This window comes from Diaphorina citri, unplaced genomic scaffold, assembly GCF_000475195.1.
Source record: "Diaphorina citri unplaced genomic scaffold, Diaci psyllid genome assembly version 1.1 scaffold1096, whole genome shotgun sequence".
In the NCBI taxonomy this organism is placed as follows: Eukaryota; Metazoa; Arthropoda; class Insecta; order Hemiptera; family Psyllidae; genus Diaphorina; species Diaphorina citri.
The window spans coordinates 27,094-51,203 of NW_007378525.1; the positions used below are offsets into that span (position 1 = coordinate 27,094).

General features: G+C 34.0%; 1 protein-coding gene across 1 annotated transcript; it reads right to left on the reverse strand.

Moving 5' to 3' along the window:
• Positions 1–15,875: 15,875 nt before the first annotated feature.
• LOC103514168 (protein vav-like) lies at positions 15,876–18,055 on the reverse strand. The gene is made up of 4 exons (XM_017446106.2): positions 17,638–18,055; positions 17,172–17,350; positions 16,628–16,693; positions 15,876–16,032 (listed from the first exon to the last, which is right to left on the reverse strand). The coding sequence occupies exons 1-4, from the start codon at positions 17,845–17,847 to the stop codon at positions 15,876–15,878; spliced, it is 612 nt and encodes a 203-aa protein (XP_017301595.1). The 5' UTR covers positions 17,848–18,055.
• Positions 18,056–24,110: the final 6,055 nt, after the last annotated feature.

Genomic DNA, 24,110 nt, shown 5'->3' on the forward strand with positions numbered 1-24,110 from the left:
ACTAATATCCAAGCTGACCAGGCTGGTGAAATGACTTTAGCAATTCAGTTAAAAGGCTACCTACATCAATCCCCGAAAAAAGTCTTTGACCATCTGAATTATTTTGGGATAGGGAACCACTTAAGGCCAGGCAGGTTCGGCCAGGGTTCAAGATGAACACTCGAGTGGTGGTCCTAATGAAGCGTATGGTCTACTGGTCTGTAATTTGAGTGATTGGACCACCTCTTAACCACTTAAGGCCAGGCAGGGCCGGCCAGGGTTCAAGATGAACACTCGAGTGGTGGTCCTAATGAAGCGTATGGTCTACTGGTCTGTAATTTGAGTGATTGGACCACCTCCGCAATTCAGTTAAAAGGCTACCTACATCAATCCCCGAGAAAATTCTTTGACCATGTGAATTATTTTGGGATAGGGAACCACTTAAGGCCAGGCAGGGTCAGCCAGGGTTCAAGATGAACACTCGAGTGGTGGTCCTAATGAAGCGTATGGTCTACTGGTCTGTAATTTGAGTGATTGGACCACCTCCAGGTAAAACACAAGGAAACATGTGTGTGCTGCTATTGTGTGCGGTCAGTAGCCATTTGATACCGGTCTTGGTCGCTGCGGAAGCGAAAGATCGCAACGAGGACATTTTACTTTTCCTTCGTCTTCTTATTTTTCGCCTTTACTTATGCGGGGTCGGCGTTTGGAACTTGAACATTTGACTTTTTAACGTAGGAGTTCTGGTCTTTTAATGAAAAAGGATTTTAATTATGGTGATCATGATACCAGACACATTTTACTTTTCCTTCGTCTTCTTATTTTTCGCCTTTACTTATGCGGGGTCGGCCTTTGGAACTTGAAAATTTGACTTTTTAACGTAGGAGTTCTGGTCTTTTAATGAAAAAGGATTTTAATTATGGTGATCATGATACCAGATCGTCTCTGAAAGAGACATTTTACTTTTCCTTCGTCTTCTTATTTTTTGCCTTTATTATGCGGGTTCGGCCTTTGGAACTTGAACATTTGACTTTTTAACGTAGGAGTTCTGGTCTTTTAATGAAAAAGGATTTTAATTATGGTGATCATGATACCAGATCGTCTCTGAAAGACGGGCCATTTTCCTTACTGTTTTCTTCTGGAAAATGTCCTTTCTTTCATAAATATCCTTAAATATTTTATGCTAGGTTAGGTTAATCTAAGGAGGTAGGTATGGGTAGCTTGCCGTAGAATGCAGGGCAAAAAAAAACCCTAGTCACTCAAAATCTTAGCAGTTATACAGTGGACCTTAAACCTCAATCAAAACAATAAATAATTGAATTAATTACCCATAGCTATAAACCAGTGCATGGCAGATAAAAAAGATATATTTTCTTTATTCTGCCTTCACCATTCGGCTACAGCTGAAGCCGCTAAAACAACAACATTACCAATAACTTGCCTTATACTCCACCAACCTACATACACATCCGCGAGTTGCGACTTTTTGGTTCAACAGGGACGATGAAGTTCAATATATTCATGTGTCTATTTCTTTTCTACATGTAGATAATATTCATGTGTCCACATGTAGCTTCGCATGCGAAGAAATTTGAGCTGAAAATATTGTTATTTCTTTTGTAAATTTACCTATCAAAGCAGTTTAGGTAGTTTGATTTTTCAAAATAAATAATTAAATACATAAATACCTACCTTAGGTACATAGGTATACTCACTCCACCAACCTACATACACATCCGCGAGTTTCGACTTTTTGGTTCAACAGGGACGATGAGGTTCAATATATTCATGTGTCTATTTCTTTTCTACATGTAGCCAATATTCATGTGTCCACATGTAGCTTCGCATGCGAAGAAATATGAGCTGAAAATATTGTTATTTCTTTTGTAAATTTACCTATCAAAGCAGTTTAGGTAGTTTGATTTTTTAAAATAAATAATTAAATACATAAATACCTACCTTAGGTACATAGGTATACTAGTAGGTACATATGTTTTAAGTAGGTGAGTACTTGTACAAAATAAGTTCTACTTTTCTTGACATAACCAGCTACCTCCTGTTTACCTGTTTGAAATTTTATTAAAATAATCAAACATTTCTTACTAAAATTTTACCGACTTCGGGATTCGAACCCGCGACCTTTTGGAGCCTACCAGCCGTTTTAATTCCGCCTTCAAAAAACCTCTTTCCTTTTCGTTATCTTCTAAAGTTTATTTATTTCTCATTTAAAATGAAGAAATAATTGCTTCCAGCTAGCATACATATGGAGAGAGAGAAGTAGGGAGGGAGAGAAAGAGAAGGAAAGGGGAAGGAGAGGGAGGAAAAGGAAGAAAGGGAAAGAGAAGTAGGTAGGTATAATAGATGGATGAATGTTTCCAATGACATTTGTTTGGCTTTAAATAATATAAGTTTCCTGTATTTGAGACTCTCAAGGATTATTGGAGGCTTCCTTTCACTCCCATGTAAGGCTGATAATACTAGAGGGAGAAAGAGGTGTGGAAACATGAGAAAGGGTGAGGAAAGAGAGAGAGAGAGCGACACTGAGAAAGGAAGGGAGGTAGAAGAGAGAGTGTGTGGGAGAGAGAGAGAAAACTTATGGAGGGAAAAAGAAAGAGAAAGGAAGAGAGGGATGGAGGGAATTGGATAGAGAGAAATAGAATAGGAACTAGAATGAAAGGAGAGACGAAAAGAGAAACGGGAGGAAGGAAGAAAGAAAGTAGGGAGGGAGAGAGACTGTAAGAAGAGTGAGGAACACAGAGAGAAAGCAAGGTGAGGGAGGGAGGAAGAAAGAAAGGAGAGAGAGAAGTAGGGAGGGAGAGAAAGAGAAGGAAAGGGGAAGGAGAGGGAGGAAAAGGAAGAAAGGGAAAGAGAAGTAGGTAGGTATAATAGATGGATGAATGTTTCCAATGACATTTGTTTGGCTTTAAATAATATAAGTTTCCTGTATTTGAGACTCTCAAGGATTATTGGAGGCTTCCTTTCACTCCCATGTAAGGCTGATAATACCCTTTACTGTTCGGGTAAAACCCGGGTAATAGCCGAATATAATCCGGGTAATTTTTCAAGGTAAGCCTTCAAAAGAAATAATAATAAGAAATAAAGAGGTTTGATTAGAGGGAACTGAAATGGAGATCTTATGGTCCCGAAATCGAATAGAAAGGAGGACAGGATAGAAGAAAGCTCTGATAATACCCTTTACTGTTCGGGTAAAACCCGGGTAATAGCCGAATATTATCCGGGTATTTATTTTCAAGGTAAGCCTTCAAAAGAAATAATAATAAATGAAGAGGTTTGATTAGAGGGAACTGAAATGGAGACCTTATGGTCCCGAAATCGAATAGAAAGGAGGACAGGATAGAAGCTAGCCGTTCCGAGAACGTCAGAAAGAACATTACCTACGACAGTAAGAGTATTTAGGATAAAGTTGGCCCCGGACGGGAATCGAACCTATGACCTAGTACTCATAGGGCAGGGGCGCTACCCTCCAAGCTAACTGAAGAAAGCTAGGCGTTCCGGGAACGTCAGAAAGAACATTATCTACGACAGTACGAGTATTTAGGATAAAGTTGGCCCCGGACGGGAATCGAACCTATGACCTAGTACTCATAGGGCAGGGGCGCTACCCTCCAAGCTAACTAGACTGGCTGATGAGCTTTTAGAATCGTAGACAAGCATGCTCGAAAGTCAACATTCAATAAACAGGAAACTACAATTACATACAATACATAGTGCAGGCCCAACTCGGGTCACCTTAATCATTAGAGGTGCCTCAGTCCCAACTCTGGGCCACCCTATAAACTACTAATTCAGAAAACTCAATAATAGTCGAAGTACCTCAGGCTGTGCTAGGATACCGGGTGTCACAACGAAACTAGAAAATATTTTTAGCGGAGATGTCATCAGAACATCAATTATTTAGGTATTAAAGCGTAGGCACTTTGGAATTAATTACCTATTCATCAATATTTAGACTGCATTTAAACTGCGAGAGTAAAGAGACTTTTCAGTTCTATGCAGTCAGTACAAACAAGGTATTTTCTATTCTATTCAATTTTGTTCTAAAGGTCATCTACCGAATTTGGCTTTACTCGTTTGACCAGTCGTGTTTTGATGAAATCCCAAAGAACAATTTGACCACAAGAAACAAGCAAAGTAAAACGTGCATTTGACATCTCCACCAATAAACACAACAATATTAGTGGAGATGTCAAAACTCGCTCCTCTCAAATTTACCTATTAAAAATAAAGAAGAAGAAAAGAAATGATGGCTGTTTCTTGGCAGATCTCTATTGTGTACTATTAGGTGCGAAAAAAGAGCAGTTGTTATCTCCACCAATTAACAAGTCACTATTAGTGGAGATGCCAAAATTCCCTCTTAGAAGGATAAAAAATGCCTGTTTTTTTATCTACTAGCCCACTACTTTACTCAATCAGAACTTCATTTGGCTCACAGTTTGGGGAAGGAGCATTTATCATCTCCACCAGTAACCACACCACTATTAGTGGAGATGCCAAAATTCCCTCTTAGAAGGATAAAAAAAAACTTCCGATCAACTCACCTGGGGGGGGGGGAAATCTTCTTATCCTCGTATGCCTTATTTGACAGACCTGTGAGTCTGTGAGACCGTCTTAACGTGTGTGACGGAAAAAGCTCGAGATTCAACGTAGAAACACACTAGTATTACATCACGTGATAATAGTGTGCCTCTCTCGCTCTCTCTTTCTCTCTCTCCCCCCCTCCCCCTCTTCCTGTAGATACCTAGCTAGTTTTCAGTTTTGTTGTATTAGTTTTCGAGGTTTCTTTCAAAATTTTCAACTAGGTAGGTATAAGTAGCTATAGATATCTGAGTACATACGTAGCGTAGGTGGCAATGGCTATGCTAACTAGAAATATCAGTTTACCAGTATTAAGTCAGTTTATTTATTTATCAATCATCGTATTACTTTATTCAATTATCCAACTGTACCATTCCTGCTCCGTCCTTTAGTCGGTACAGGTGTAAGTAGGAGGGAAAACACAAGTAGGAGGGATTTTAACTGATAGAGGGAACTGTAACAACGATGGTTTTTTATCGTTCCAAAATCGAAGCGAGAAAGAGGTCAGGAAAGGAGAAAGCCAGTCGTTCCGAGAACGAGCCTTGTCGGTTTAGGGTAAAGTCTGCCCAGGGCAGGCGTGCTATCCTACAAGCTCACTAGGCTGGCAAAGGCATATTCATAGAGGAAACAGGTTTATTTTCGTCTGAATAATTATCTAGAAATAAAGGAAGGACGGACTAAAAAATCAACCAAAAGGGGTAAAAATCAAGTTCGAATAAAATTGGAAGTTGGAAGTCAACTGTGTTCTAAACTTCCAACTGGAATCCATTTTCCCAAGTGACAGCCATAAATCAAGTTTTGTGCATTAGGAAAAGTTAAATCATTAAAGAGAATTCTTGTTTATAGTCTTCGTTTAATATCGCCTCTGCGTTGGATGATCTCTATCTGTCTCACATTATTTCGATCTATGCTCATTGCTGGTCTCCGTTCATCTTTTTTCGGGGAGCAAAATAATAATAATGTCCTCTGTCAATGGGCAAACATTAACTTAATAGCAGCCTGGTGTACGAGTCATTTGAAATTGGAACCAATCTTGAAATTGGACTTTTACGTACCGAGCCAAGTACGTACTCTGCCTCCAAACCAATAGAGAACAAGCTTCTGATAGCTTAAGCAACGTCAGTGCCCGAGTGGGTATCATACAAGGCTTGCAAACCGGAGAGCCCGCGTTCGATTCACGGCGGGGTCGAAGTAGCAACCAGGTATTAATATCAAAATTAAGACACACTCTTATATTATTATGCACTACTCCCTATTGAATCTTCCCTGTGCATTAAGTAATAAATAAAATGTGCTTTCGAGCATTGTAATGAAACCTAAATATTTTTAACAAGTTTGGTGACAATCTTTTTCATGGATGTTTGATGAAAGTTTGAGCACGCAAGAAGATATTTGTTATTTTTTAGGATAAATAGGTTCCGATGTTTTTGCTATTGTGTCGCCAAAATAAAACCTCCCGTCAGATTTTTGAAAGCTCAAGACACCAATATTCAATTTTGTAAATGCAATAAATGTTTACCTTACCTGGAGGACTTTGCGTGTCTAGGAAGACATGCAAAGGAGAGGTGCTGATAAGCTTGTATTTATCGTTCACAGTATATTTCCCGCAAAACATTCATTTTACATCAGCTCTCAACCCTGCAACTTGTGCCGTTTTATAAGGATCCAAAAATAAATCTCTCCATATCCCATTCAATTGTTATAGGTATCAACTTGACTGAAATATGAAGCGTAAAGTTTTGCTGGTTGAAAGTCTGTGACATAGGTACTTTTGTAATCTATCGTTCACAGTATATTTCCCGCAAAACATTCATTTTACATCAGCTTTCAACCCTGCAACTTGTGCCGTTTTATAAGGATCCAAAAATAAATCTCTCCATATCCTATTCAATTGTTATAGGTATCAACTTGACTGAAATATGAAGCGTAAAGTTTTGCTGGTTGAAAGTCTGTGACATAGGTACTTTTGTAATCAAAGCTAAAATTGAGCTGGTGAAAGAAATATTTGGTTCTAAATAATGAAAAAAGTAATTAACACAATTGAGATAAGACAAAATTTATTTTTAAAAGAAAAAAAATCATACTAGTATGATATTAACAAACATGATATTTAACAGTATTTCTTTAAATTAAGTAATTAATTAATGCCCATTTTTTAGATTTTACTCGTTGAACCATATAAAAACAATAATTATTATGCGTATTTTGATCATTTCAATAATATTACATATTCAACATTTTCATACTTTGACATGGATAGTATCTAGCTAGGTAATACATCATTATTATGATCTTTAAAATTGAGTGGGTAGGTAGGTAGGTACATACCTGCCTACTGCTAAAGGAATTTCAATCTTAACATTTCAAATAATATTTTTTTTTTTTTTTTTTTTCTACTGGGTTCAAAATAACATACATAGCTTTATTTGTAAAATAATGTACGTATAATTGCTTAGCTATTGGATATTTCCTTTAAAATAATGGTCTAAAATTTTACCTTTTTTACTAGTCAAGTAGATACTTGTTTCAGATTTCAGGAAAATCTGTTCCAGGATAAGAACAAACCTCAACTCTATGCTACAGTCATTACGTCTAATCCAATCGCTTTTCATTTACATTTCTATCAGGTCACTGAATATTATCATTGCAGTTTTGCAGTAGATACCTGTTTTTTCATTAAACTTACCTGTTCTTTTGACAAAATAAATCACATAGCTACAAGACAGTAGGGAAGAAAATCGGACATCCCAATATTGTGAGTACAATGTGTGATAATACTAAGTTAGAAATATAGTTCTCCTACAAATGACTGTAAAACCTGCAAACCCTACGATTTGTGATACATTTCTATGGTCCGAAATTTTCAGCCAAAATAAATGACATGAATGGAGGAAGAAAATCGGACATCCCAATATTGTGAGTACAATGTGTGATAATACTAAGTTAGAAATATAGTTCTCGTACAAATGACTGTAAAACCTGCAAACCCTACGATTTGTGATACATTTCTATGGTCCGAAATTTTCAGCCAAAATAAATGACATGAATGAATAAATGATAAATACTGCACTGTGTAATATTATGTTGGAAGTATAAACAAAAAATGGACCACTAAAATTAATTAGTTTAGAGTTATATTGTAGTCTACAAAATTTAAATTCCACGAAAAGATATAAAAAGAAATTGTTTGGTTATTTTCATACAAGTCAGGTTTCTTCCTAACCGAATATTTTTAACGATTTTCAAATTTTTTATGACCCACCATGAGCACAAAAAAAATGTTTATAGTCTTCGTTTAATATCGCCTCTGCGTTGGATGATCTCTATCTGTCTCACATTATTTCGATCTATGCTCATTGCCGAGTTGATCTATACTTGAACAGTATTTGAAGTAATTTTCATAGGTTCCTACAAACATTCATTCTTCATTTATGGAAAGTATTGTATTTTCAAGGCAGTTTTCGGAAAGAGTTCCCCATAAGAGTACAAGACAAGTAACTCACTAAAATCTCCATGTTTCATGAGTCGTCATAATTTACATAAGAATACGTAAAATGAGTACATAGATAACAATTTTTGTAAAGTACGGTATAATGTTACAATTATAACGAAAATACATAGAATGTAAATTATTTTAAAAATTAAACTCGATGGAGTAAAAGAAAATGTTGAATTTAAATTTGTTGAGAATAATGAACATCCCTTGGAAAATTGAGAGAAATAAAATGAAAAATAAGGGAAGCACATTTGAATATAAGTAAAGGCTATAATATATTCACAAGCTGTGGGTAGTTTTTAGCTGGACACAATAATATTAGAAGAGCAAATAAATTCAAAGGGGTTGAATCCAAAAAATCAATATCATGCATTTCACGTTTAAAGAATTCACATAATTTCGTGAACATTTTGAGAAGATTAACCTGCTCGGACAAGGAATGGAGATTATTTTCGCGCAATCTAAAAGTTTACTAATTGTGTATAGAATTTCGTTATTACGGCACATACCTACTATTAATGTATCATGTTTATGTACCTTCAGCTCTTGAAAGAAAATTCATATCGGTACCTACTCGAAAAGATGGACGAAAAGTTATCATTCAAAGTATCTACTTCATAAAGGAAAAAATAACATGGGTACCTATATGATATTCTATTATTTTTTGACGCATAGGTACGTCTATATTGCGGTAGTCATTTTTCAGTTGAAGTAAAGAGTAAAGAGAAAATTAATACTTTCCATAATAGAATTATTTCTAGAACTTTCAAACATTTTAATCTGAGTATAAGACAAAGTATGTAGGTTCAAGAAGGACACATTCAACCTATTTATTTTATTATTATTATTTTTAAATATTTTACAAATTACATATTGTACCTAACTATCGTAAAATATCAATTGCACTATTTACACAGTTTATTGAAAATAATAGTCATTGCACTAAAGTTCATTTGTAGTATGGTAATGGATTTGACATAGATTTGCGCTTTCAATTCGGGCCAGCTAAATTCAGCCTTGTAGGCGGAATCTTTAACGTTCGAAGAAGGAACTTCCAAACTTTCATTACATTTGACACCATATCTATACAAGAAAATTACGAACAATTGATTAAAAAATAAAGTAAAAATAAAGGTAAGAAAAATAGTAAAAAACAAAAGTATGGCACTTCATAAACAAAAAACCGGAGGAAACTGGAAAACGAAAAGATTTTTGATCAAAATATAACAACTATCGAAACAAAATACGTCTACTTACTTACAATAGAAGACTGTTGCATCATTGTACACACATTTGTTTATGAGTAATCAATTAAACATTTATAAATTAAGATTAGACATTCTATTAAAATAAAACTACCTAAGTAGCCTTCTACTTCTAGGTGTTTGCTTTTACAGATTTGAGTTGTATTACGGTATTTCAATATTTATTTTTAGCACAAGGATGGGACCATTGATCAGTACAAAAGATAATTAACAAGGACAGTAATATCTATGATGAATTCATGAACTAGTAGATGACAACTGGCAGAGCAAACTAAAGTGTGTAAATGACCAAAATTAAACAACATCTTGTTAAAAAAAAAAAAAAAAACAAATAGTAATACTGTAAGTGTTTAAATTAATGAGATAATACATAATTATTTTATCATATTTATCTACAAACTAAAAATATACTTGAAAATATATCAATGGATCTTGAACTAACTATTATATTACAATAAAGTTTATAATGATTTGTACTATAATTGATTGGATTCGTGCAATAGAATTATTTGTAAATTGTTTTAATTTTTAAATTCTATTTAACTTTAATAGAGGTTTGTGGATCAAGATGCTTTGAATGTAAAATTAAGTTTATTTTGTTAACATAGTCACGTATTTTTGAGCCATTAGCATGTATCTAACATTAATGACAAGCATCTCTAGCAAAAAAACACAAATTAATACAGTTAACTTTTTGATGCTTTGAATGTAAAATTAAGTTTATTTTGTTAACATTGTCACGTATTTTTGAGCCATTAGCATGTATCTAACATTAATGACAAGCATCTCTAGCAAAAAAACACAAATTAATACAGTTAACTTTTGATGTTCTTGCAGGACTTCTGATTAAATAATCATGATCTGCCAATGCAATATCAGTTTATTTGGGTCTTCAGTAAAAACTATAGTCATCAACTGATAGCTGTTACCAATTATTTTTATTCTAAACAATGAATAGAATTCTCAACGATGTTAATAGAATTCTCATGTTAATAATTATAATGTATCACTTGTATTGAGTAACATTAGATTTCTGATGGGGGAAAAGAGGTAGGAAGGTTAGGAACATAATACAGGGAGCTATCTATGCTAAATGATGGTGATAGGTACTTCTAATACGTACAGATTATGTTCATGATACGTATATACTATTTACATTTAAGATAAAACGTCTTTTAAATTAATGTTAGCATTGAGTTAAGATCTAATATCTACTTAGAGGTGATATTCAGGGAAAGGAATCGAAATATACTCGAACTTTTATGATACGTCATATAAAAGTTGATATTCGTACTTAAACCGAAGCGGTTAGGTAGTTATACTTTTTTTATTATGAAGTATACCTACTATACATAGAAAGTAATCTTTTCGGTTCTCGATTTTTGTGACAAATGGTCTACGTAAATGAAGGACGATCAGCCCGTTATTATTGAGAATGGTCTAAATTTCAGGGAAAAGTAATAGGTGAGGTAGGTACTCTTTTCATTTTCTGTATTTTTGAAAAGAGAACAATAGAACAATTTAGCTATCAATAGATAGTTATACAATGATTTTGATATTACGTATATTTACTGAATAATTCTAGACATGAAAAGAAATGACTTTGAGATTCCCTACTTGCACAAAGCTCAGAGTAAGATTCATTAGAAGTACGCAGAGAGCGGAAAGAAGAATAAACAAAAAGTGGCATAGACCTTGTTGAGGAAAAGGAATGTGTAGTGATGACTCAGGAGAATAAACCAAGTCCTGAGAACCACGAAGCCCCCCCACGTACTCATGATGATTAACTTTGGCCGAGCAATGATTATCAATATGAACCAGGTTACCATTACCAGTAATGTTGCTGATGATAACCTGGCGAGTGGAAGAAACGTGGGGGGGCAGGAAGTTTGGGTAATTCGTCACTGTCATAGATTCTTGATATGGATGAGCTGTTGTAAAAGGAAGGTAAGCTTGGTGGGGGGTGGGGAACTGGGTAGAAAGCTGTTGCTGAGAAAGCAGGCCCCTCGAAGTTTCCGAAGGGCCTGCTAGCAAGTTTGGGGAATCCCGTATACAGTTATTATTATTACCCAAAATAGAATCTTTACCAGTATGAAGATTAGTTGAATCAGCTTGCTGCTGTTGCTGCTGCTGTTGTTGCTGCTGTTGAATTTGTTGCTGTTGTTTGGAATTAAAGTTGGGATCCTTCTGAGGATGATGATGCGTGCTGAAGGGTAGAGGGAGAAAGAGGTGTGGAAACATGATAAAGGGTGAGGAAAGAGAGAGAGAGCGACACTGATAAAGGAAGGGAGGTAGAAGAGAGAGTGTGTGGGAGAGAGAGAAAACTTGTGGAGGGAAAAAGAAAGAGAAATGAAGAGAGGGATGGAGGGAATTGGATAGAGAGAAATAGAATAGGAACTAGAATGAAAGGAGAGACGAAAAGAGAAACGGGAGGAAGGAAGGAAGAAAGAAAGTAGGGAGGGAGAGAGACTGTAAGAGGAGTTAGGAACACAGAGAGAAAGCAAGGTGAGAGAGGGAGGAAGAAAGAAATGGAGAGAGAGAAGTAGGGAGGGAGAGAGACTGTAAGAGGAGTTAGGAACACAGAGAGAAAGCAAGGTGAGGGAGGGAGGAAGAAAGAAATGGAGAGAGCTGTTGTTGCTGCTGTTGAATTTGTTGCTGTTGTTTGGAATTAAAGTTGGGATCCTTCTGAGGATGATGATGCGTGCTGATAGGTAATGTGGCAGGATCGGGAATACCACTTTGCTTCACGGCATTCCTATGTAGCGTTGTATTGTAGTGCCTCTTTAGATGACCAGAGCTAGTAAACCATTTATTGCATGCGGTGCAATTGTAGGTTTTGGGTCTGCGAGCCTCATTTGATTTCCAAGATCCTCCAGATTTTGAACTTTTCGTCGGAGGATAAGCTTGTTGAGGTAAGGTGACCTGGGGCTCTGCAGGAGGTGTCAGGGATGTTGAGGACGCCATCGTGAAATCTGACGGTGAAGATATGTTACTGGCTCCATTGTGTTGAGAGATCATGGAAGGAAGAGTATGTGGAAGAGGAAGATTTAGGGGGGCTGCGGGAACTTGCTGTTGTTGTTGTTGTTGCTGCTGCTGCTGTTGTTGTTGTTGCTGTTGTTGCTGCTGTTGCAAGGGAGATGGCAAAGTTGGATTGGAATGTTGAGATGAATCCTGCGTATTCTCCGTATAATACTTTTTGTTCACATGCCAAGGTGACATCATAGGTGACATAGAGTGAGAATGACTATCCTCAGCTTCACTCTTTTCACCTTCTGGAGGCTGATATACATGAACTTTGTGAGAGTCTAAATCTAGTATTTCAGCTTGTGGCTCGCCATCAGCTTTTAACCGGCTGCGATAACCATTGCTTGACCAAATTCTCAGGAAGAATTCAAAGAAATTCATATTGTAAGTATGAAGTGAAAATTAAATATCTTCTAAGTATAATCTAAGTCAGTTAGCACACGGGTAGTCATCGTTTAGAACTAGACGAGGTTTTCTCTAATAATCTGCCCTGTAAAGCACCATAGACGAGACGTAAAATCTACGATAGATTTCTACCCTTGTTGACCAGTTTACTCAAGAAAAAAAAAAAAAAAAAAAAAACAAACGATTGAGACCGAAAAAAAAAAAAAAAAAAAAAAAAAAAAAATCAAACGATTGAGACCGGTATCTCAATTAACTATTAAGTCGTACGTACTTTCCATAAAATAAAAATATCTAACGGGGGCGGAAATTTATCAGGAATATTGTAACAAGTGAAATTGATTGCTTTTTGGTAACGTTTGAATCCACATTATCTCAGTTTAAATATCAAATATCATGGGTAAGGATCGGAATTTCATTTTACTTGATTCATTCTGAAGTGGCAGAATTCTAGGAAGTTCAAACTAATCATAACTATTAATTTTGTTTCAATCTTGTACAACAAAATTGTATATTCTCTACAATTGCCGCGAGCAAAGGAAGTTATAAGAAAACAAATGAGTAGGTGCAATGAATGAAGGTACAACAGAAGAAAAAAAAAAAATAAACAAGATGACATCTTTCAGAAGTATTACTGATGACAGTAATTGTGTTAAGTAAGATGTAAGATCATAGTAGGTATTTTGGGAAATAAAGTTTAAAAAAATCTTCCAATATCAAAATTTACAAAATTCCTTGAAACACTAGAATACACATATTTTTTTAGACTTCAAGATTTCTACATATTATAAAGTCTAAATTTTCTGTTCCTAAATAATTAAAATTGTCACTCACCAGGTAGGTAAGTCAATGAATGAAGGTACAACAGAAGAAAAAAAAATAAACAAGATGACATCTTTCAGAAGTATTACTGATGACAGTAATTGTGTTAAGTAAGATGTAAGATCATAGTAGGTATTCCTGATACCGAGAATTGTAAGGATTTTATACGTGATAAAACAAGGATACCTAGAAATTAAACTAACATATCGATTCATATTTTCTGTCCTTTTTTTTTTGTAGTTCTTTATAGGCATCATGTACTATTCCACGAGATATTCGGGTTTCCTATTTCATATACCTACTTTATTTTTCCGAAGTTTCTGGTACATTATCAAATTTTTACGTAGGTAGGTATTAGATAAGTATTTATGCTTGAATTACTCACTAATGTGTGCTAGTCACAGCAGTCAACCCCTGCCGAAAATTGATCCAGTTTTTCAGATATTTTTTACATTCTTAATTCACATTAATTCCAATATCAATAAGTACCTACCTACCAAATTATTTTACATGTGGAGTCGTAATGTCTTGCGATTTTTGCGAGATGTTAACGTTAACATTGAAATTTGAGAAGATTAAACAATTGGGAACGGAAAAACCAAGCTACTGAAAAAAGTCATAGGTAATTGAGTAGATCAGTAGACTGTAGTTCTTTGATTTTGTAATTATCAATCAAAAAATCATAATAAATCCATAATAGCCTACCAAATACATATACTCGTACAATACGTATCTGTGAGTCGATTTCAAAGTTCACAAAATGAATTCTGAATAGGGCAATCAAAAATAACTAAAACGTAAATTGAATCAAGGACAATGAAGTGCAAGATCTTGAAATTGTAAAGAGATACAAGTTGAAGAGTTTCAGGTACACTATTAAAAAGTAGTTGTAAATAATAAATGAAACTAAAATATTATATCAGTAGACTGATATTTGATGAGGTTTAGAAAATTAGAAACGCCAAAGTTTACAATATTAAACAACATTTTACAATGGCTCATGGTGATACCTACAAGTACATAGGTAACATTTCTTCGTCTTTTCTTCTGTAAAACTCATAGTTAGGTATCTACTAATTTCTGAAAAGAATATGAATAGCACACGATTTTTTTTTTATTTTACTTATAACGAAACTACAATTTTTTTTTATATAGGTACCTATATAATTTTTCAGACTAATAATGTGTGTGTTCTATAGTTCAATGAATTGAATTGAAATAGTTTACTTTATTTTTAACAATAATAGGTACCTACCTAAAATTATACAACAAATTTAATAATAGGACCTCTCTAAAATACAGAACCTTCTGGGAAATGGTGGAGATGTCTTTTCAACCCATATTGGTGGAGATGACTCTTTTCCCTATTCCTAATGTGGGTACTCGGAATTATTCTGTTCATTAGTGGAGATGCCTCTACTCCTATACTTGCACATTGCATCAACTAGAATTTCAAGGCGCTATTAGCACAGCATCTCTCTTTTCCCTATTCCTAATGTGGGTACTGGGAATTATTATTCTGTTCATTAGTGGAGATGCCTCTACTCCTATACTTGCACATTGCATCAACTGGAATTTCAAGGCGCTATTAGCACAGCATCCGTATCAAACTATGATTTAGCAGAGATAAGTCATACTTCATTGAGATAGCGCATTGACCTTGGAGTTTTCAGATGGAGAGGGGATTTATTTTCCCCACTCGGGGAAGAAATCAAAGGAAGAGGTTTTTCCCACAAAAAAGAAAAAAATCCCTCTACATAGCTGTACCAAGCCAGCATTCAGCTAGGTATTTTTATTATATTTTTAACTATGAAAGGATTAATATATTTCTAGAATATTAATTTTTTTTTTCAGGAGTGCCCAAACCCAAACCAGACACCAGCTCAATATGAAAATCCCACATCTACTGAATATGTGGGAAAATTTGTTCCGTGGGAAAAAGCTCTTCCTATTTTTCTCCCCTGTGTCACTTTTTTGGTCAAAAACAAATCAGTCAAGTTTTTGTTTATCTGTTTATTTTTTCAGCACTTTTCATTCCTTTTTTGTCATTAATTAGTTTTTTTTTTCAATTATTAATTAGCTTAATTAATTTCTCACACAAGTGATGTAAGAAGTTCAGTGCTCACTACTTAACTCTCAATTACCATAGCCCAACAATGCAGTATTCAGTACAGGTTTGGGAATACACCACCTTGAAAAAGAAAAATCATTTTAGTTCCCAAAAGGAAAATACAGTTCTAATGAGAAAAACTAACAGGGACAACACTAATCACATGCCTCAATTTTCCAAATTATACAATTACAACACAGAATATAATGAGGTTGAATTTATTAACCTGCATGGGAATTTTAACATAGCACAAGTCTTCATACACAGTTTCATCAGTGTCTCTGATTTGAGGACTCTTAATTGTGAACTGCATCCATTTTGGCTCAACAAAGCCAATACTTTGCAGCATGAAAGAAACAATGATAATATTAAGTATTGAGGTGTAATATTAGAAATCCATAGCACATGTCAAGACTGAATATGCAGAAACTAATAAACCTATATCTTTTCCAGCTTAAAATTTGATTCAAATGCTCTTTCACCCTTATATCAGTTCCTCCGAGGTGCAAAGGAAAGTGAGTGATGTTATCCATAACCTACATGTACCATGCCCACATTTGTCTACATCTTGTATAGGTACCACCCTTATTTTCCACATACACAATGCAATAGTCTTATTTTGATGGCGTAAATGAAAAGGGAACATGGACTCAAAGCATCAATTGAATTGATAGTTCAAATGCTCTTTCACCCTTAAATCAGTTCCTCTGAGGTGCAAAGGAAAGTGAGTGATGTTATCCATAACCTACATGTGCCATGCCCACATTTGTCTACATCTTGTATAGGTACCACATTTATTTTCCACATACACAATGCAATAGTCTTATTTTGATGGCGTAAATGAAAAGGGAACATGGACTCAAAGCATCAATTGAATTGATAAATATACATTATCCTATGTAAGTTTGAAAGGATATATTGATTCACACTTACTTTGTATTCAGACTTTTATAAATATCCTCTTGAGATAGAGTTCTAGGTGGATTGATTGAGAAGCCCCTGTAAAATAGGAAGAAATAAATTAATATCACAAAATTGTCTTGTATGTATGCACATGTGTAGCAATTGATGTCAATCTAAAATTTGTGATAGTATTAAACAATGCATTTGGTGTCAAAAAATTCATCAATAAACTAAAGAATCACTTTAATGCCTAAGTAAGTATAATATTTTTTTATTGTGATAGTATACATATTTCTGGACATGGTCTTCACTTGACTGGAGTGGATTACGGACTGTCCCCTATCTAATGGACGTTAAAAAACAAGACTATAGATAAAAGGACAGACAAGTTGATATATTTCGACCACTACTATGGCCATGCATTTGGTGTCAAAAAATTCATCAATAAACTAAAGAATCACTTTAATGCCTAAGTAAGTATAATATTTTTTTATTAATAAATTATATGTGCCCAGATGCTTAGTGATTTTATATAAAATTAAGTAATGTGGCTATAGTTTCACTTTTCACTCACTTGATGTTTTTTTGCTTCTGAACTTTGGGACATAATGACAGTTTTGATAATGTGTGAAGGACTTTGAAAAAGTCACCGAAGTCAAACAGCATGGATGGTTCAAACAAATCATTCTCGGCAATGTCAAAGTAGTTTCTGCAAATTTGGATGAAGATTCGGATGTTCCTTAGGCATAAAAACTGAAACAATTGGAAATGATTTTGGGTATTGAATGTGATTGTTAAACTCATTAAAATGTTTACCCCTTCACAAGAGTTACTTGATGAAAAGTAACTTCCGGACTTGCATAGAATAACTGATTATTTGTCCAGGTTCAATATCAACCTGTTAGATCTAACTGGTTGATGAAAACCATTGCATATTGGTTCAGTCATTCACATACAGTTACGTACATAAGTACTTGTCATTAATGAACATACTTGGTAACTTGAACATAATACTTAGGTAACTTGAATATTTAACTTACTTGAGCAAGCTGAGGTTTCTGGTTGACCTCTCTCATATCAATACAAGCAGGGTCCAGATTGTTCAGGAGATTACATATGACAACCCCATCCCTCAGAGTCAGGGCTAAGTCTGACATTGAAGCCTCGGACCAGTTAGCTTTGTGATCTTCCCTCAGGACACCACATCTTGTTAGCCAGGCAGCACACTCCCTCCATAGATCATCTGACATGGTTTATAGATTCTAGTGTTGATTACAAAATAGGAAGAAAAAAATCAGCAAAAGGCCAATGAGCAAAATCAATACAGCACCCTTCCAGCTAGCAATGGATATTGCCTGACAGATGATACTGAATACTGCATTGTTGGGCTATGGTAATTGAGAGTTAAGTAGTGAGCACTGAACTTCTTACATCACTTGTGTGAGAAATTAATTAAGCTAATTACCTAACAGATATAAAATAATTTCAAATAGTAAATCATTTTATTATTTACGAATTTCAACTAGTTCGTCTTCATAGATTTTCTGTGGACCAGTACCTGTAGATTGTAGGTAGGTACTCATTTACTGATGTGCAATAGTAGGTAAATAATAATATAATAACAATAATAAAATATGACACAAAAAGAAAATGATAAATTTGAATTCCATAGGTAAGTAAGTCAAAATATGTTATTAGGAATTAGGAACATTGATGAAATGCGAGCAGTTTTTTACAGTCCCTATGAAGAACTCAAAGATTGAAAAGAAGCATGTAATATAAGCTAATTAATATTTGGAAAAAAAAACTAATTAATGACAAAAGAGGAATGAGAACAGGGTCTCCACTCCAAATTTTAAAAAATCACTAGATTCGAGGAAAAAAAATCACTAGATTTGACTTGAAAATCAAATTTGAATTGCATAGGTAAGTAAGTCAAAATATTTTATTAGGAATTAGGAACATTGATGAAATGCGAGCAGTTTTTTACAGTCCCTATGAAGAACTCAAAGATTGAAAAGAAGCATGTAATAGGTATTTCCCAAAAAGTCTATCCCCCCCCTCAATTCAATTCAATTTTAAATTGAACTAATTTTATCATTTTCCCTTCACACCTCCCTAAGAACAAGCAGAATTTCCTTTTGATTTTATATATTTTATATTATTTTAGTTTCATTTATTATTTACAACTACTTTTTAATAGTGTACCTGAAACTCTTCAACTTGTATCTCTTTACAATTTCAATATCTTGCACTTTATTGTCCTTGATTCAATTTACGTTTTAGTTATTTTTGATTGCCCTATTCAGAATTCATTTTGTGAACTTTGAAATCGACTCACAGATACGTATTGTACGAGTATATGTATTTGGTAGGCTATTATGGATATATTATGATTTTTTGATTGATAATGACAAAATCAAAGAACTAAAAAAAAAAAGGACAGAAAATATGAATCGATATGTTAGTTTAATTTCTAGGTATCCTTGTTTTATCACGTATAAAATCCTTACAATTCTCGGTATCAGGAATACCTACTATGATCTTACATCTTACTTAACACAATTACTGTCATCAGTAATACTTCTGAAAGATGTCATCTTGTTTATTTTTTTTTCTTCTGTTGTACCTTCATTCATTGAACCTACTCATTTGTTTTCTTATAACTTCCTTTGCTCGCGGCAATTGTAGAGAATATACAATTTTGTTGTACAAGATTGAAACAAAATTAATAGTTATGATTAGTTTGAACTTCCTAGAATTCTGCCACTTCAGAATAAGTCAAGTAAAATGAAATTCCGATCCTTACCCATGATATTTGATATTTAAACTGAGATAATGTGGATTCAAACGTTACCAAAAAGCAATCAATTTCACTTGTTACAATATTCCTGATAAATTTCCGCCCCCGTTAGATATTTTTATTTTATGGAAAGTACGTACGACTTAATAGTTAATTGAGATACCGGTCTCAATCGTTTGATTTTTTTTTTTTTTTTTTTTTTTTTTTTTTTGTTTAACTAAAGGCGGACGCTATGAAAACCTTTGAACCATTTAGAAGGCGCCTTTCGTTCCTCGTACCTATTGTGTGACACAATTAAAACCGGTCATTTTCTGAACGGAATAAAAATAAATGACTTTTTTGGCCTTAAGAAGTTACTTATTCTTTGCAGTTTTATCCTCAGATATGGATTTTTCACATCTTTTTACGACGCAATCAACTTTTCATTCTTAATTTTTTACCCAAATGCAACTGTGGAGTAGGTAGGTATTAGGTAAGTGGAGTTTTTCCCGAATTCAACACATACCTACCTACCTACCCATAATATAAGACTGATCTTACCTTTTTGGTGTTAATGGGTAAACACTTCTTCATATTGGATAGCTGTCAAATCCCGTATATTATCACCTGTTTGACCACTTACCTACCTGGTGAGTGACAATTTTAATTATTTAGGAACAGAAAATTTAGACTTTATAATATGTAGAAATCTTGAAGTCTAAAAAATATGTGTATTCTAGTGTTTCAAGGAAATTTGTAAATTTTGATATTAGAAGATTTTTTAAACTTTTTTTCCCAAAATAATAAAGAGTAGGGTGAGTTTTCGTATAATGACAAAATTCACTTTATTGGCATGCAGGATAGTGCCTCTTAGTAGGGGTGAGTTAAGAAGGATCGTGGTTTTCGCTCTTGAAGAGGTAGTTGTGGGGGGTGGAGCGTCGAACCTTGGGAACTTGATTTTCAATAAGAGTTCAGGAGTTTAGTTAGTGTCCAGTGAAATGAGTGGACGTTAACCTTCGTATCATGCAGCTCTCTCTCTCTTTTTTGTTTACGTACGAAAATTCGATACGAGTTTCAAATAATTTTGTTTAACTGTTTTCAAGTTTATTTTTGTGGTAACGTATTTTTTTGTTTTGTTTTGAATGTGTTTAGTGACTTTTCTTTTTGTTAAATAATTGTTTTGTGAAAATGATACTATTTTTTATTAGGTAACAATGGCTGAGCCGGCACAAATCCATCAGGGATTACATTGCACAGATTGCGGTGTAATATTTGAAAGTATAAATTCGTTACAAGTACATATTCAATATCATAAAGAAAACTTGTTGATGAAATGGGGAACACCATTCCCCCAAATCAGTCCTCCTTCACCATCCATGACTTCTTTACAAAGTCAATCATTTACACCGTTTTCATCTGTCCACCATGGTAAGGCAGCGGACAGTTATATTTCCTCTACAAAATATGTCCCGGTACAAAATTTGAATGAGCATTCACTTTCCCCGCTACCACTGCGTGGTTATGGAGAATTCAGCAATGGTTATCGCAGCCGGTTAAAAGCTGATGGCGAGCCACAAGCTGAAATACTAGATTTAGACTCTCACAAAGTTCATGTATATCAGCCTCCAGAAGGTGAAAAGAGTGAAGCTGAGGATAGTCATTCTCACTCTATGTCACCTATGATGTCACCTTGGCATGTGAACAAAAAGTATTATACGGAGAATACGCAGGATTCATCTCAACATTCCAATCCAACTTTGCCATCTCCCTTGCAACAGCAGCAACAACAGCAACAACAACAACAGCAGCAACAACAGCAGCAGCAGCAACAACAACAACAACAGCAAGTTCCCGCAGCCCCCCTAAATCTTCCTCTTCCACATACTCTTCCTTCCATGATCTCTCAACACAATGGCAGCAACAACAACAACAACAACAACAACAACAACAACAACAACAGCAAGTTCCCGCAGCCCCCCTAAATCTTCCTCTTCCACATACTCTTCCTTCCATGATCTCTCAACACAATGTTTCGTTTTTTTCTTACAAAATTTGTTTTTCATAGAATGACTGTAAATTGATGGACTTTCATTGAAGTTCTCACCTGGTACCCAAGCTTACAGATTTTTAACTTTGAGATCGAAAGTCATTAATTATAATTATTATGTACCTATTTACTAAATTACTTATTATGATTATAGGACCATCGACTGACAAAAGTTTGACCGGAAAAATATACCAAGGAACTCTTACCGTTGCGTTGGGTACAATCATGAGGAATTCCATCCACCCTGTGACTTTCAGCAATAGGTAAAACATGTCTAGTTAACTGGCTGATTGTCCTTCATTTACGTAGACCATTTGTCACATTTTCTCCTTTTTCTTAAATGAGTGCTTTCTGCATTTCATACACAATTCCAAGTTATGTTTCAGGAATACCTATTCTAATAACATACACGTACAATTCTTGTAATAAAGGGTAGATCACTATGGTGAATCTCATTTGGAATTTCCCTGTTGTTTGAAACCTCGTGATCAAGAGAGCTAGACATGTTTTACCTATTGCTGAAAGTCACAGGGTGGATGGAATTCCTCATGATTGTACCCAACGCAACGGTAAGAGTTCCTTGGTTTATTTTTCCGGTCAAACTTTTGTCGGTCGATGGTCCTATAATCATAATAAGTAATTTAGTAAATTGGTACATAATAATTATAATTAATGACTTTCGATCTTAAAGTTAAAAATCTGTAAGCTTGGGTATCAGGTGAGAACTTCAATGAAAGTCCATCAATTTACAGTCATTCTATAAAAAACAAATTTTGTAAGAAAAAAAACGAAATAATAGTAATACATATAAATCAATGCAATTGTCGTAAGAATAATAGTTTTTTTGAGCTCCATTCCTTTTAATAAATAGGACTAGTAAAAAATTCTCTTTTTTATTTTTTAACTTTTAAAATGAATTTTCATTATTTATTTATTTCTTACAACAATATTTGAAACATAATTGTCTTTTATTTTTTTATATAAGTATATAAAAATCAATAGAAAATTTGATTTTAGTATAATATTGCAATCTTTCATGTATACGATTTAACTATATACCTACTATTTTAAACATTAGTATATAATATGAACATTATTGTAAATAATAATTTAGAAATTAAAGCAATAGAGATAAAAAATGTGATTTATTTTATTTCTATTTTACAATAGTTGTGTTAATATCTAAGAGCTAATTTTATCCAATATCTTCTAACAAAATGCTGTCTCGTTGGACGTTCTTGATTTTCTACTAACTATTCCAAGTACTTATGCATTGTAAATATTGTAACAATTCACAACTTTTCACTTATCTAACAGATATGAAATAATTTCAAATAGTACATCATTTTATTATTTACGAATTTCAACTAGTTCGTCTTCATAGATTTTCTGTGGACCAGTACCTGTAGATTGTAGGTAGGTACTCATTCTATTTTAATTGAGATCTCATTTTTTTCTTTCTTTATTTTTGTTTTTAAAGTGAAATGGAACATGTTAGATACCTCCCTTCTTTTCCAAATAGAATAATGGTCCATCTCCAGGTATTCAATATACTTTTGAACATAAGATTGTACCTACCTAACAAGTATGCAGTACTACTTTGGGGATTTTTTTCATGTAGTCAAATTATATCAAAGGGGAAAGAATCGGTTACAATTTCAACTTAAAAAGAAGATCCTGAAGTGAGTATTGAAGAATAAATAAAATAACTAATAAAGTATGTTTTATGACTGGATATTGCGTCGTATATTATAATATGCACCTCCATACGACCATTATTCTCGAAATATCACTTTATAACTTTTGTATAAATGATATTTAAGTTTTAGATTTAAAATTCGTTGAACTAGAGATTACACAAAGTTTTTATGCTTGTATTATTATTTTAATGGTCACGTTTAAACTCGCAATAAATTTGTAAAGTATGCAACATTACTACTGTATATTATTCATACAAGTTTGTGTTTATGATCAACACAAAAAAAAAAAAAAAAAAAAATATTTTAAAAGTTAAAATTGAAATTCCTTTATTTTAATTGAGATCTCATTTTTTTCTTTCTTTATTTTTGTTTTTAAAGTGAAATGAAACATGTTAGATACCTCCCTTCTTTTCCAAATAGAATAATGGTCCATCTCCAGGTATTCAATATACTTTTGAACATAAGATTGTACCTAAAAGAACTAAAATTAATGAACAATGGACTATAGTTGAATTTCGTAAGCACCGTACACCGTAATACGGTACCTATATTCTATCATAATGTGCATGCTTCAAAGACCACAAAAAACTTTCTCTTGTAAAAGTTGAAGTAATACTTGGTGGTATGTTTTGAACAAAGGTTTTTCACATGGGCTTCATTATGAATCCGACGAATTTAATTTATTTCTTACATTGGTGTGTGCTTGTCCTAATTTTCCTACTTGGAATAAATAATTAATAAACTTTTAAGAAGCTAAAAAATCGAAGAACAAAACCTGTTCAAAACATTGGAAGATAGGTACTCAAGTTTTGTGATAATCTTCAGCAATTTACAATTTCTCGCGAATTTGAACTGAGTCTTATTTCATTTTTCACCGAAAAAAAATTAATCCTCGGACTTAATTTGTGCTTCATTATTTTCATAGTAGGTAGGTACTAAAGAATATTGAAAGTTTTTATTTTTCATTTCCCTAATTAATAGCTC